Raw genomic sequence first — 15,914 nt, forward strand, 5'->3', positions numbered from 1 at the left:
TGTGGGATTTTCAGATCAGAAAAACTCAGCTTTTTTTTAATACATTCATTGGGCAGCACAGTGGCACAATGGTTACCATTGCTGCCTCCCAGCGCCAGGGACCCAGACCTCGAGTCACTGTCTGTGTGTAGTTTGCACATTCTCCTCAAGTCTGCATGGGTTTCCTCCAGGTGCTCTGGTTTCCTCTCACAGTCCAAAAATGTGCAGGTTAGGTTGATTGGCCATGTTAAATTGACTCTAGTGTTAGGGGGATTAGTAGGGTAAATATGTGGGGGTACAGAAATAGAACCTGGGTGGGTTTGTGGTTGGTGCAGATGAGCTAAATGGCCTCCTTTTGCACTGTGGGGATTCGATGATTTTATGATTCATGGGACGAGGGCCTTGCTGGCCAGGCCAGCATTTGTTGTCCATTCTGAGGTCATTTTAAGAGTTTACCACATTGCTGTGAACCAGGAGTCCCATGTAGGCCAGACTGGTTAAAGATGGCAGATTTCCTTCTCTAAAGGAACAGATTGATTTTTTACAACAATCGACCATGGCTTCACACTCACTGTCAGACTTTTAATGCCAGCTTTTTTGTTACTGAATTCAAATTTCACCATCTGCCGTGATGGGATTCGAAACCGGATCCCCAAAGCATTACCCTGGATCTCTGGATTACGAGTTCAATGACAGTACCACGATGCCACCACCTCCCCATTTCATGCAAGCTGCTGGGTGTCTTTTATAATCTGAAGAAATGAAGAGAAATTCTACCAAAACTTGAAAATAGGTCCTAGAAACTATGCAGTTTTGCTCGGAAATTTCTCATGGGAAACAAGACGATTGTTTTCTCCACTGGCTATTGTGTCCATGCATTGTGGGTTGCACTTTCATTCCTCTTTCAATGCATACATTTGTAGGTATGTTTGCTTTATTTCCCAAAGTTGAAATGGGTTTTGGATGCAATTGTTATTTTGGGTAGATAGTGTGTTATACCACATTTATTAAGTGGAAAAAGGTGCAATTTGCTCCATTTGCTACAGCCTAAGCACTCTCTCACCCTCTCAAGTCTTGTATACAAATGCATGGTCAAGGACAATAGGCTTCATGAATAAATAAAGGCTGTAGGAGCCTCATCAGCATTTTTAAATTGTCTTGGTAGTTACTGTATCAAACAAATAAACTCAGAATATATCTTTGCCAGAGTATCTCATTGATTTATCTGCTCTTCTGATTTGCGATTTGGTGCCAGATGGGTCGCCAGGAGCCTCTCATGTTTCTTTGTGACAAGTTACATCATTCTGAGTTCTTGAGCTGTGCGTCTCAATGACTTGTTCAATTGTTCTTTTTTTCCAGTTGAAAAAGGTTGTCAATAATGAAGCTTTTCTTGTTATGTAAGCATTCTTATTTACCTCAAACTTTAATCCACAGAAAGATCAGGATAATCATAACATCCCTACGTTGCAGAAGGAGGCCATTCGGCCCATTATGCCTGCACTGACTCTCCAACAGAGCTTCATACCCAGGCCCACCCCATCCCCGTAAGTAACCCCACGCATTTACTATGGCTAATCCGCCTTACTTTACCATCTTTGAACACTGAAGAGCAATTTAGCATGGCCAATCTACCTAATCTGCACATCTTTGGACTGAGGGAAGAAATCGGAGCATCTGAAGGAAACCCATGCAGACACTTGAATCCCTGGAGCTGTGAGGCAGCAGCGCTAACCACTGTCTCACTGTGCCATCCAAACAAAGAGTCGCCCAGACTTGAAACATTAAAATGTCCCAGGATGGCATTCTCTGTTGGCCTCGGACGGGATCTTATGACCCTCGGGCAAGTGAGGCAGTAAAATTCCAGCAATTAACTCTGTTCTCTCTCCAGAGAAACTATCAGACCTGCTGAGCTTTCCAGCACCTTTAGTTTTTGTTTCAGGTTCTAGCATCTGCAATAATTTGGTTTTGTCCTAATGTTTACTCTAAGTGTCAAATTTTGGTTGATAACGGACCTGTGACAAGCTTGGAACATTTTACAACATTGAAAGTGTGATATAAATGCACATTAATATATTTTCATTGGCATTTATGCAGCCATGTCCAATTGGTCAGCATATATCTTTGATTGATGGTGGTTTCCTATTCATCCTCCATGACTAGACCTCTTGTGTTAGGATGACGTGAGGGAGACATCTATACATGCAAACAAGTATGATCTTGGAGAGGTTATTGAAACTGCAAACTATCACTAACGTGCTGAGGCAGCAGGAGCCTGCATCGAATGTCCTCGGCATAGGGGTTACAAATTTTACAATTGTATGAGCCTCACTGCAAATGCATTTTTCTTCTGTCCATAGCTAGCCCAGGGTATCCGCAGTGAAAGTTGATGAGGCCAACCTTTGTTTTTGAGGAGTTATTCTTCCAGTTTGTTTTTAATTTTTTTTGTAATGTCAATTACCGTAGGCAATGACCTTAGAATAAAAGCTTCATAGACATAGAACATAGAACATAGAACATTACAGCGCAGAACAGGCCCTTCGGCCCATGATGTTGCGCCGACCAGTTAAAAAACAATGACCCACTAATCTAAACCAATCCCTTTTCGTCCATAAACCTATCCACGGATCTCTTAAACGCCCCCAAACTAGGCGCATTTACAACTGCAGCAGGCAGGGCATTCCAATCCCTCACCACCCTCTGGGTAAAGAACCTACCCCTGACATCCGTCCTATAACTACCTCCCCTTAATTTAAAGCCATGCCCCCTCGTGCTAGCTTTCTCCATCTGAGGAAAAAGGCTATCACTATCCACCCTATCTAAACCTCTAATCATCTTATGTGTTTCAATAAGATCCCCTCTTAGCTGCCTTCTTTCTAGCGAAAACAACCCCAAATCCCTCAGTCTCTCCTCATAGGACCTCCCCTCCATACCAGGCAACATCCTGGTAAACCTCCTCTGCACCCTCTCCAAAGCCTCCACATCCTTCCTATAATGTGGGGACCAGAACTGCACACAATACTCCAAGTGCGGCCGCACCAGAGTTGTGTACAGTTGCAACATGACGCTGCGACTCCTAAATTCAATCCCCCTACCAATAAACGCCAAGACACCGTATGCCTTCTTAACAACCTTATCTACTTGATTCCCTACTTTCAGGGATCTATGTACACATACACCTAGATCCCTCTGTTCATCCACACTATTCAGAGTCCTCCCGTTAGCCCTATACTCGACACATCTGTTATTCCTACCAAAGTGAATTACCTCACACTTCTCCGCATTAAACTCCATCCGCCACCTCTCGGCCCAGCTCTGCAACCTGTCTAAGTCTTCCTGCAAACTATGACACCCTTCCTCACAATCTACCACACCTCCGACTTTGGTGTCATCAGCAAATTTACTAATCCGCCCAACTATACCCTCATCCAGATCATTAATAAAAATTACAAACAGCAGTGGCCCCAAAACAGATCCCTGGGGCACACCACTCGTAACTGAACTCCATGACGAATATTTACCATCAACCACCACTCTCTGTCTCCTATCTGCTAGCCAATTCCTGATCCAATTTCCTAGATTACCCTCAATCCCATACATCTGCATTTTCTGCAGAAGCCTTCCATGGTGAACCTTATCAAATGCATGATAGTTTTCCTGGGCGTTTTCCTGGGACTAGCTGCATATTGATGGAGTAGGAGCCCATTCTGCAAACGCAGATTACAACATGCATCCAGCAACCTGCATCGTACCATCAATGACCCTTGGGTTTTGGTGAAACTAGGCAGCTACACCATCTTGATTTAGGAAGGGGCTATGAGTGCTTTCCGTAGTCAACAACTTGGTTGATGCATCACAGGACAGAAAATTAGTTGTGATTACAAACAAATCCTTGGAAGGAAGGGAAGCGATGGTCTAGTGGCATTACTGCTAGACTATTAATTCAAAAACCCAGCTAATGTCCTAGGGACAGGGGTTTGAATCCTGCCACTGCAAATGGTGGAATTTGAATTCAATTAAAAATATCTGGAATTAAGAACCTACTGATCACCATGAATCAATCATTGGGAAAACACATCTGGGTGACACAGTTGTTAGCACTGCTGCTTCACAGCAACGATTCCCAGCTTGAGTCACTGTCTGTGTGAATTCTGCACATTCTCCCTGTGTGTGCATGGGTTTCCTCCAGATGCTCTGGATTCCTCCCACAGTCCAAAGATGTGCTGTTTAAATGGATTAGCCATGCTAAATTGCCCCTTAGTGTTAGGAGGACTAGCTAAGGTAAATGCATGCGGTTATATGGATAGGGTTTGGGTGGGATTGTGGGCAGTGCAGACTCAATGGGTGAATGGCCTCTTTCTGCACTGTAGGGATTCTATGGTTCTACAGTTCTATAATCTTGTTCACTAGTAGGGAAGGAAACCTGCCGTCCTTATCTGACCTACATGTGACTCCAGAGCCACAGTGTGGTTGACTCTCGACTGCTCTCGGACAACTAGGGGTGGGCAATAAATACTGGCCGGACTGCGATGCCCATGGCCCATGAATGAATTTTAAAAAAAGATATGGGTATGGAAGTTAATAGCAATGACGAGCTTGACTGACATTAGCAGTGCAGCCCTGAGATGAAGGTTGTATATTGATGTCTTGTGAGGAGGGTATGGATCTGCAACAGCCTCCATTAAGATCCGGAGTCTACGGAGACCATTATGTACCATGGGCTACAGATATGGCTGGTTCCAAAATGATAGGTCTGGACAGTCCAGTTTTTGCTAGCTGATTCTCCAGTATGCACCTTGTATTAGTTCAATCAGATCACACTGTGATGGGTGGGGAAAATGAAACCCATCATAATGAAAAATTGACTTGCTAAAAGATGTTTCTGTTCTGCTCAAGCATTCTCTCCCCCCCTTTCTCCTTCTGAATAGGCAGAATTATCACAAGGACAAAGGCATTTAAAATATCAGGAAACTGTGATTTAAAGATAAAGCTGGAATGCATGTTTGATGTAACTCAATGTATTGAAAGATGAACAGAAGTTTTCATGAGGGGAGTTCCAAGCATAACTTAAGCAAGATCATTGTTTATACATGCATACAAACATACAATTTAGGAGCAGAAATGGGCCATTCTGTCCTTCAAGCATGCTCCACTATTCAACAAGATCATGGCTGATTTGATTGTGGCCTCAACTCCAATTTCCTGTCTACCTTTACACCCTTTAACTCCCTTGTCAATTAAGAATCTATCTCAGTCAGCCTTAAAAGTCATTAGACTGGATGGAGCTTGGCCTAACGGAGAATTCAAACTTGGTGTCTCTTTTTTCCCCTCTCTGAAGTCTGGAGACTGGGAGCTACCACAGACTAGGTTTACTTCTCTGAAATTTGCTGTTTTGAGGATAATCCTTCTCTGGAAACTGATGTCAGGATCTCTGTCCAGATATGTTAAAAGGTTGAAAATCTAGCATCATGTGAGCATACTTGTTTTTTTTCTGCTGACTAATCCTGTAGAAGGTCTACATCCGTGGGGATATTGCTTTAAATTGGAACAATTGAAATAGCTAGCTGTTAAGGTTTATACTTTGTCATGTTTAAGTGTTTTGATTGGCAAAAGCTGTACTTTTTTTTTGTTATATTCTGTGTTGTTACATGAAATTTATTTTGATAAAAGCTTCCTGGTGGGTGAATTTTTATAGAAGTTAATTTTATTAGTGTCACAAGAAGTTACTGTGAAAATCCTCTAGTCGCCACACTCCAGCACCTCTTCAGATACACTGAGGGAAAATTTAGCATAGCCAACGCATCGTAACTGGAGTGAAACATCTTATGTTCACCATAATGCAAAATTCGGGTCTGGGTTGACTGCATAACATTCCTTGGAGTTTCTGGTCTGGTCCCCAACACATGCAATAACATTACCAAATGTTAAAGACCTATAACTTGGTATTTCCCTTTATTGCAAGATACAAAAGGGATCCATCTTGAGGTCAGTTCGTGAACAACTGTTTTTCTGCAGACTGTCAGTTGTTGGTGCGTCACCAATTTCTCGCCAAGGTTAAAAAGGTTGTTGTACTCTTGTGAGATCATAGAATCCCTACAGTACAGACATCGAGTCGGCACTGACAACAATACCACATATTTACCCTCCTAATCCTCTCTCAACTAGGGTAAATTTAGCGTGGCCAATCAACCTGACCCAAACATCTTTGGAATGTGGGAGGAAACCAGAGCACCCGGAGCAAACCCACACAGACAGGGGGAGAATGTGCAAACTCCAAACAGGCAGTCACCCAAGCCATGGATCGAATGCGGGTCACTGGCACTGTCAGGCAGCAGTGCTAACCACTGTGCCATTGTGCCGCCTGATTATTTAAGCTCTTCCTGCACTGCAAGTTGACTTTAGAAGTGATGTACTTGGAGCTGCTGACCTCAGCAAATTCTCTTCAGGCCTCTTTCACTAGGTCTTTAGATATCCTGCTCCTACTAGTTGGGGAGAGAACTTCCTTCCTTGTCTTGACCTCCTCCAACTGCACCACCAATGAGTCTTCAGAAGCTGAAAGCTTCCTTTGGATTTCAGTTTCAGCATCCTGACTGCAAAAGCTGACAGTAATTGCAACCTTGAGTGGAATTTTCCCTGAATCGCGGTAGCAAATATGGAAATTGGCGTTGATCCCACTGGCTACAATGGAGGATTTTCCTGCTGTCTCAGCCCTGTCCATGTCATTAATTATATGTTCCTCTGAAACCCAGCAGATTGCTGGTGGGAGTGTGGCTGGCCAAATGACCTCCCCATTTCCTCAATGGGGGTGCCATATTTAAATTGGCAGTGTGTGCACACTTCTCAATGCTTGCAGTGTTGGAGGATTCAACTAAAGAGATGGTCCCAAAGGCAAAGAAGAATGTTTCCCCCACATTTAGTGATACCTTCTTTGAGTGCCTGCCGGATGCTATGTCAGCCCCTCTGCTATGTCTGCTACCCCCACTTTGGCTGCAGGAAGGGCAACAACATGACAAATCCAGCCTGGGAGGCGATGGCAACAGTGGTCATTGCTAATGCCTGGAAGAGTTCAACCAGCCAGTGCCAAAAGAGGATGAATGATCTTATCTGTTCTGCCAGGGCATCACAGTGGTTAGTACTGCTGTCTCACAGCGCCAGGGACTCGGGTTTGATTCTGGCCTCAGATCACGTCTGTGTGGAGTTTGCATTTTCTCGCCATGTCTGCGTGAGCTTCCTGCAGGTGTTCTCCTTGTCTCCCACAGTCCAAAGATGTGTGGGATAGGTTGATTGGCCAAGATAAATTGTCTCTCCGTGTCACGGGGATTAGGAGGATAAATACATGGGGTTACAGGGATAGCATCTGGATGGGTTTGTTATTGATGCAGGCTCGATGGACCAAATGGCTTCTTTCTGCATTGTAGGTGCTATGATTCTATGAAGTTGGCTATATCATCATTCTCAACTCACACACTCACAAGCCCGTCACGCATTCACAGGGATGTCACTCACTCCCAGTTCAGTGGAGCTCACCATTCATTTGCTCGCACAGATCCTCACATCTCCTTTTGGCCTCCAGCCCCTCCATCTCATCCTCACTCCTTCAAGGGTTCCATCAACTACCTAGATATGCCAGCCATCCTTCTCATCTGCCCTACCATACATCTTGCCTACACCCTCTCCATTTGTTTTTTTTTCTTTTTTTTCCCATTTGTTTTTCTTATGCAAGACAAGATCACACACAATAAAAAGATATCCCAGGGGGTGGATATTAGCGGCCTGATCAGCATTGCGCAGAGCTGTTACGCAGTCAGGAAGCACCCACACGAGGATTCTGCATCAGATCATCCCTCTGTAACACTACTCTGAATGCACTCCTCTGTGTTTACACAGCTAGCATGCCACTAATAAACGCTACTATCTCTCCTAGACACAGCTGCCCTCAGGCAACCTGGACCCTGGCTCCAATGCTGAGAGCACCTCAGATGAGGACCCAGAGGACAGCACCCTAGAAGACCTATCACAGGGCTCAGCCAAACCCTACACCAGGGCAGCAACATACCCTCCGTGGGACCTAGATGTAGAACAGGTTTGGGATCATAATCTGGTGTTTCACAGCAGGCTGAGGCATGTACATCACTCGGAGGACTGCTGGAGGTCAGGGGTTTGCTGAGTCAGTGTCAGATCATGAGCTTCTGGACTAGGCCATCAATCAAGTTGGTGGAGCTGCAGGAATCGCAGGAACTTCGGGGAGCGATATCAGCTGCACAGTGGTTAGCATGGGTGCCTCATAGTGCCAGGGACCAGGTTTGATTCCTGGCATGATGGCACAGTGGTTAGCATCACTAGGGACCCAGGGACCCAGGTTCGATTCCCAGCACGATCGCACAGTGCTGCTGCCTTATAGTGGCAGGCTACTGGGTTCAATTCCAGCCTCAGTCACTGTCTGTGTGGAGTTTGCACATTCTCCCCGTGTCTGCGTGAATTTGCTCCGGGCACTCTGGTTTCCTCCCACAATCCAAAGATGTGCGGGTTGGGTGAATTGGCCATGCTAAATTGACCTTCATGTCACAGGAATTAGCAGGGTAACTGTGGTTTTAGAGGAATAGGATGTGGTCGGTACAGGCTTGATGGGCCAAATGGCCTCTTTCTGTACTGCAGAGATTCTATGGATTCTCTCCACATTGAAATGCACCATTGAGGACTCAGTCTACCTTCAGTCTGAGGTGATCGTGCTGTCATGTTAATGCACTGAGATCAACACTGGCAGGTTGGCTGCTGCCATGGAGACCACATCTATAGCACTGACCTTGCACTGTGGCGAGGGCTGAACTCCATTGCTGAAACCATAGTTGACCTCTAAGAATGTCAGTAAGAGAGGTGTGTGGGGCAGTTTGATCTTACTCCAGCTCTCTCTTCTCCTCAAGGAGTCAGCCAGGCGCCTTGGGGAGAGGAGGACCCGCACACAGCTCGACACCCTGGAGCCATCTACCAGCTGACTTTGTGAATGTCTGGCTGGTGCAAACCAGCTGTTGTTGTGAACCCATTAGCTCCAGCGGAGGAGGGTGTACTTGGCCCACAGCAAAATGCTCAGTGCAGGCTGGGGCCCTCCAAGCTCATCACAAACAATAAGATGTAGCAGTCAGTAGTCTGCCTCCATCTCCATTGTGGATGTCAGGGATGCATCAAAATGTCAACTAAGGTTAAGAAAGCACAATAGTGGCACTGGTGTTCATAAGATGTATATAATATGCACAAATTTACATATATGGTGTATTCTACATCTCCTCTTGTGTTAACCTCCTTTTTGTTAAGAGCTGTGTTGCAGTCAATCAGGTAACATACCCTGGTCCCTCCCCACAGTTATTGCAGATGTTGTAATCCTGAGCTTTTGCTTGTGCAGTCTGGTTACATCTCACTGCAATGTTTGATTGTTACCACCTCATTCCTGACATCACTGATGCAGTACACATCATGTTACTTGTTCTTGTAGGAGGCATGCCGTTCAAGTGTTTTTCAGGGACATTTCCTGTGTGACATAAAAGCAGAGGTGTTTGCCTGTGTTATATGCATGCTTGAAATGTGAAGGTGTATTATGGAAGTGTTAACACATGGAGAATTGTAATATCTCCTGGAATTCCATGCAATTTGTCATCTGCCAGGGCCCCCATTTTATGACCCCCATACAGTAAAGGGATCGGTGATCCTGTCTGGGAGCCACACTTGCAACTTCCTGACAAAATCTAATAAGCTGTGCGATAAGTGTTAACATCTTTTCAATCTACAAGAATGTACAAGGTCCTCCCAGATAAATTATTGTCCTTGCACTGAAACCTACAAGTCTGAGCATCTATAATCATGGAGCTGGAGCTCTGTGTGTGGTGTGTGTGTGTGTGTGTCTGTCTGTCTGTCTATGTGTTGCATCCACATAACACTCATTTCAGTCTCCATAGAATCCCCATAGTGCAGAAGGAGGCCATTCGGCGCATCAAGTCTGCACTGTCCACAATCCCAACTAGCTCCTATCCCAGTAGTTCCACATATTTACCCTGCTAGTCCTCTGGACACTAGGTGGCAATTTATCATGGCCAATCAACCTGACAAATTTGGGCTGTGGGAGGAAACCGCAGCACCCGGAGGAAACCCACTTTGGCATGGGGAGAATGTGCAAACTCCACACAGACAGTGACCCAAGCAGGGACTGAACCCTGGTCCCTGGCACTGTGAGGCAGCAGTGCTAACCACTGTGCCACCATGCCATCCCAATCTACAGGTGCAGCATTGACCGTCCACTCACCCGACCATTGGCCGTGGTCACTAATGCTGCATTGAAATGGTAACAAGTGGTGGATCTGTTGAACATGATTGGGATCTATGAGTAGTGCCTTCAGACAATGTTGATAGCAGAAATGGGGCAAGAGGATAACAAAACTGAAGCTTCAGTGTGGTCCATGTTGGAAACCACACTTCACCCTAAAGGTCTGGTATTGTCAAGAGGTCCCTCAAATTGCTTCGGCCAGCACTGAACATCAGGGCACAATGTACATGGTAAAGAGGAGGTATGTTAATGGCTGGCATGCAATTGATTGAATGTTGACAGCCTCAGTGGTCCAGAAGGGTCATCACCAAGGATCATTCAGATTCAAAACTTTGGCTCTACTCTCTTCCTACAGATGCTGAGATTTTCCAGCGATTTTTCTGTTTTTGTTTGTGAGATTGATATTCACAATGGGAATTTTGGTTTGAAGGCCAGAGAGTCCTGCATAATGTTCTATCCATCATTACTTTTGCCATATTTACATAGCAAGCTATGTAAGTCACAATGTCTCGTCTCCAACTTTACCACTGAACCTACAGTAAGAAGTTTGACAGAGACAGCAACTCTACCTATTTTGCTTTTCCTGCAGATCTTCCAGAAAATTTATGGCAAGAGATCAGGAGAATCCCTGCAGAAATTACTGGTGATAATGGGTTACTGCATCAAACTGCATGTAGTCAACTGGTGATTCAGAATCCAAGACCGCAAATGCTTTTGGATATATTTGCCTTTGGATGTTCTTTCTCTCTCTATTGTACATATAAATTATACTAATTAAACAATGAATCAACTTGGTTTTAAAGAGATTATTAGTCCATTTGAGAAACTCTCATTTATTTAGAAATCTTCTTTGCTGCTTATCAAATGAACAGATTTATGGAGCAATGCACTCAACAACAGTACAATCCACACACCTGCCACTTCATCTTGGAAATACTTGAGTAACTCATGCATAATTAACCGATTATGCAACATCAACATGAAAGCATAGGAAAAAGGATACATGTCAGCTGGTCCATTTAGCTTCTTGCACTCAGGTATAGTGTAGCCCAAATGCACCACTAATCCGCTCTCTGGGAGTTGTGCAATCTCTTTGGTGAGCTAAGAAACAGGCAGAGAAAACGACCAAAGCCAATTTAGGGAAAGGCTCTAGGAAATTTAACTCTAACCTTTTAAGGTAATCAAGCAAGTGGCTGATGTAAGTAGAAACAACAAACTGAGCTGCATTCCATTACACAAGATGCCTTCCACGAATAGAAACTTATTCAGCTCCCTTTTAACCGGTGACAGTGAATCTGTTACATCAATGGTTTCACTGAAGACGTTGCAATATGATGAATCTTATCTGAGTATGAATTTAACCGGTCATATTTTTAAGTGTGTGTAGCAATGCGTAACACTTTGCTAGTTTTTAAAAAAAATATTGGATACAATTCAATAATGTGTTGAAGCCTTATTTGTTTATTTATTCAATACACATTTTTTTAAAATTTAAAAATGGGTGGCACAGTGGTTAGCACGGTTGCCTCGCAGTGTCATTCACTCAGGTTCAATTCCAGCCTCAGGAGACAGTCTCCCTGTGTCTGTGTGGGTTTCTTCCAGGTGCTCCAGTTTCCAACCACACTCCAAAGATGTTTGGGTTAGATGGATTGGCCATTGGCCCTTAGTTTCCCAGGATATGTAGGTTAGATGGATTAGCCATGGGATAGGGCAGTGTGTGGGCCTGGTTAAGATGCTCTGTCAGGGAGTTTGTGCAGACTCAATGGGCTGAATGTCTTCCTTTTGTGCTGTAGGGATTCAGTGTTCTGATATAAATAATGTATGATCTCATTGTTCATCTCATTTTCCAATTTCACGTCCACCCACTCTTTTCCCAATAGGTACTAAAGCAAAATAATTATGTAATATTTCTGCCATCTCTCTATTGTTGTCCTTAATATTGTCCTATCTGTCTGTTTAACTCCATCCTGATGGTTCTGTAGCCTTATTTCAGTATTCCATACTATATCTGGTTCCTCCCAACACATCATTTCCTCATCTTCTATTGTGGACACTGTACATTGCTCCTTAGTTTAAATCATTTTAATAGGTTTTCCACTCACTTTATCTTTAACAACACCTTTAGACTCCTGTTCGTAAGTCTATTTCCTTCCTCACCATTGGTACCTTTCTCCAGGCTATAACCCTCTACTCCCCCGACCATACCAATTTAAAGCCTTTGCCACCTCCCTAATTATCCTTATCACTGGGGCATGGGTATCCCACCCCAGTTCATTAAGAACCCAATGGTCTTTCTGGACATCACTAAGAAGAAGAGAGAGAGTGAGATAGAATCCTACAATGCTGAAGGAGGCCATTTAGCTCATTGAGTCTGCACCAACCACAATCCCACCGAGGCCCTATCCCCATAATCCCATGCATTTATCCTCACTAGTCACCCTGACACTATGAGGCAATTTACCATGGCCAATCCATCTAACCTGCACATCTTTGGACTGTGGGAGGAAACTGGAACATGCAGAGGAAAGCCATGCAGCCATAGGGAGAATGTAAAAACTCCACACAGGCAGTGACCCAAGCTGGGAATCGAACCCTGGTTCCTGGCTCTGCGAGGCAGGAGTGCTAACCACTATGCCACTGTGCCTTCTGTGTGAGCCAGGAAAAATAAATGTTGTATTTATGGAGAGGGTATTGGGGGCTTTGGGGATGCATGGGAGAAGATGTGGCTTGTGTCTGGACTGTTGCTAGCCTCACAAAAAGACAATACAGAGCCATCAAAGTGGTTTTTTTTTAACCAAAAAACCCCCTAATGATTTCCAAGGTTTTTCCCTGCTGCACTCAGACTTTTGAATGGATCTGCTTTGCACCAAACTGATCTTTCTCTACACCCTAGCTATGACTATAACACTACATTCTGCACCCTCTTGTTTCCTTCTCTATGAATGGTATGTTTTGTCTGTATAGCGCACAAGAAACAGTACTTTTCACTATATGTTAAAACATGTGACAATAATAAATCACATAAATGCAAAAAACCTTTGATTTGATTTAAGTCCTCACTGGCCTGGATGGAACTCCCCTCTCTAACTGCAGCTTTGAGGAAATGCAACACTAGGACAACGCAGCCAGGGAATGAATTGGTTGTGGGTGGATCCTTTCCCCTTTTTTTTCATACCAGCTCTGTTCAAAATGGACTGGACCATTGCTGTTGGCTTGTTTCCAGAGTGCCTGGAGCGCGCGCGCGCGTGTGTACCGTGCACGCGCCTGGAAGGTGGGGCGGGAGCGAGGAGCGCGGGCATGCGCGCGCTGTAACACATTCCCAGGAACAAGGTTGAGAGAGAGACACAGAGAGGGAGAGGGAGAGAAGCCGAGCCTGGCTGCATACAAGCCGTCAGCCTTTCAATGAATAAGCTGAGGCCGGGGAGAGGTGAAGAAGACTGCAGAGACCCAGCAGCGTTTTGCTCTTGTGTGTGTGTTCAGTGAGCTGTGCTGAAGGTAAGTCCACCCAGAGGAGCTCGTTGATGGAGATAGAGAGAGATAGAGAAAGCTTCTAAAAGAGAGAATGAGGCAGGGATTGTGGAGGGAAGGGGGGAGGGAGAGAGAGAGAAGCACAGAGGCTTTGGGAGGAGGGAGTGAGGCGCGGCACTATGTAGTTACCATTCATTTCTCTTCCTGAACTCCTGGGTCTCTGGCTGGCTTCCCTGTCGCTGTCCACGGTGCTGAATCTATCCGCGGACCCAGGGAAAGCGGAGGCTTGAATATTTCTGCCATCTCTCTTTTGTTGCCTTCAGTCCTGTCCTGTCGATCTGTTTTAATTCCCAGTCCTTGTTGTCTCAGTATTCCAGTACTATATATTCCTCCCAACACACGATTCCCTCCCTCGCCTTTTTTTAATAAAAAAAACATAGTGGAAGCTCCGGCTCTGCGGGGTTCGCCCCCTATTTTGTCTGCCCAGTCTCCTGTACCTGGTAGCGGGTGGGCACCGCCAGCCTCTTCCCCCCCAGTCCCAGTCCCCGTCCTCGTCCCCGCAACCAGAGGTTGCAGTCGCCGGGGATGTTCATGTCAAATATCGTCCGGAGAGGACAGGAGGGGAGGGCAAGACACTTGGCAAAAAGCATAGCGGCACAGGGCGGGCAGCGTGCTCTGAATCAACACTCACAGTGCAATGCTGGGCAGACTGAATCCGCCTGGATTCTCACTGCATTATTGAGAACTGTTTGCAAAGCTGCGATGGCCTGTCCTCTTCGCCTGCCTTCTCCATCCCTTCCCTAACATTCCCTAGCAGAGATTGCATGCATGCAGCTTTTGTGGCGGGATTACCCTTCTGAAAGCCCCCCTTGCATTGAAATCATAAATGATTTGGAATCTTAAGTTGATATTAAGTGTTGTCTGCTCCAGGCCCCCTCCTTGTGTTGGTATACAGCCCTCTCTGCTAGATCCGGATTGGCATCTGCTGCTCATTTATTATCATGACGCTGGCGCCTCACTCAAATAATTATTGTTTTTCTCTCAAAATCCAGGAATCCGAGGCTCTCTGGGGCAGATCTCACCATGGCTCAAGGGAATAGTTATGGACAGAACGCCAGTAACAACGGCACGGCGGACGAATCACCGAACATGCTGGTGTACAGAAAGGTAGGCATGTGTGTATGTATCTCTGTGAGTATGTCTATTGCCTCTGTGTGTGCCTGTTTGTATCTGTGTGCCGTCTCTGTATATCTATGTATATGTCTGTTTGTGTGCATCTGTGTTTGTATTTGCATGTGTGTGCACCTGTGTGTGTCTGCGTGTGTGCCTGTCTGTGTATTGTCTGAGTGTGTATCTGTTTATGTGTCTGTGTGTATATGTGTGTCTGTGCTGGCTGTGCATGTACCTGTACGTAACTGTGTGTGTCTATGTTATTCATGTGTTGTTTGTGTATCTGTTCGCGAGACTATGCTACCTGCATGTGTGTCTGTCTGTGTTGTCTCTCTGTGTGTATGTCTGTGTGTGGTCTCTTTCTGTGTGTATCTTTGTGTGTGTGTATCTGTGTGTGTCTGTCTGAGTTGTCTCTGTGTGTCTATTAATGTATATGTCTGTGTGTATGTTTGTATCTGCATGTGTGTGCCTGCGTGTGTGTGCATCTGCATGTGTGTGTTTATGTGTCTGTTTGTTGACTGTGTGCCTGTGTATCTGTGTATTACCTGTGTGTGCAACTGTTTGTGTATCTGTGTGTACCCGTGTGTGTTGTCTGTGTACCCCTGTGCATATGTGTGTGTCTGTGTGTTGTCTCAGTGTGTTTTACTGTTTGTATGTCTGTCTGTGGGTGTATCTGTGTGTCCGTCTGTGTTTTCTATGTATCTGTGTATATGTCTGTGTGTTGTATCTGCATGTGTGTACATGTGTCTGTGTGTGTTGACTCTGTATATCTGTGTCTGTGTGTTGTGTGTGTATCTGAGTATCTATGTATATCTGTGTCTGTATCTGAGTATCTCTGCGTGCCTATGTTGTCTCTGTGTGTATGTGTATGTGTGTTTGTATTTGCATATATATGTACCTGTGTGCCTGTGTTGTCTTTGTGCGTATCTGTGTTTATACTTGTGTATGTGTGTGTCTTATCTCCGTGCGTGTATTTCTGTGTGCCTAT

The 15,914-nt window shown here is 45.0% G+C and overlaps 1 protein-coding gene across 2 annotated transcripts in view; it reads left to right on the plus strand.

Annotated features, from left to right (window-relative positions):
- The first annotated feature begins 13,627 nt into the window (after window positions 1–13,627).
- rgs7b (regulator of G protein signaling 7b) overlaps window positions 13,628–15,914 on the plus strand; it is a 382,811-nt gene continuing 380,524 nt past the window's right edge. For both annotated transcript variants that reach the window (XM_080199833.1, XM_080199832.1), the window contains exons 1-2: window positions 13,628–13,783; window positions 14,809–14,923. In XM_080199833.1, the coding sequence (XP_080055959.1) occupies window positions 14,840–14,923 (84 nt within the window). In that variant the 5' untranslated portion in view covers window positions 13,628–13,783; window positions 14,809–14,839. The remainder of the gene's footprint in view (window positions 13,784–14,808; window positions 14,924–15,914) is intronic.

This window comes from Carcharhinus amblyrhynchos, chromosome 12 (assembly GCF_965287045.1).
Source record: "Carcharhinus amblyrhynchos chromosome 12, sCarAmb.v2.hapA, whole genome shotgun sequence".
NCBI lineage: Eukaryota > Metazoa > Chordata > Chondrichthyes > Carcharhiniformes > Carcharhinidae > Carcharhinus > Carcharhinus amblyrhynchos.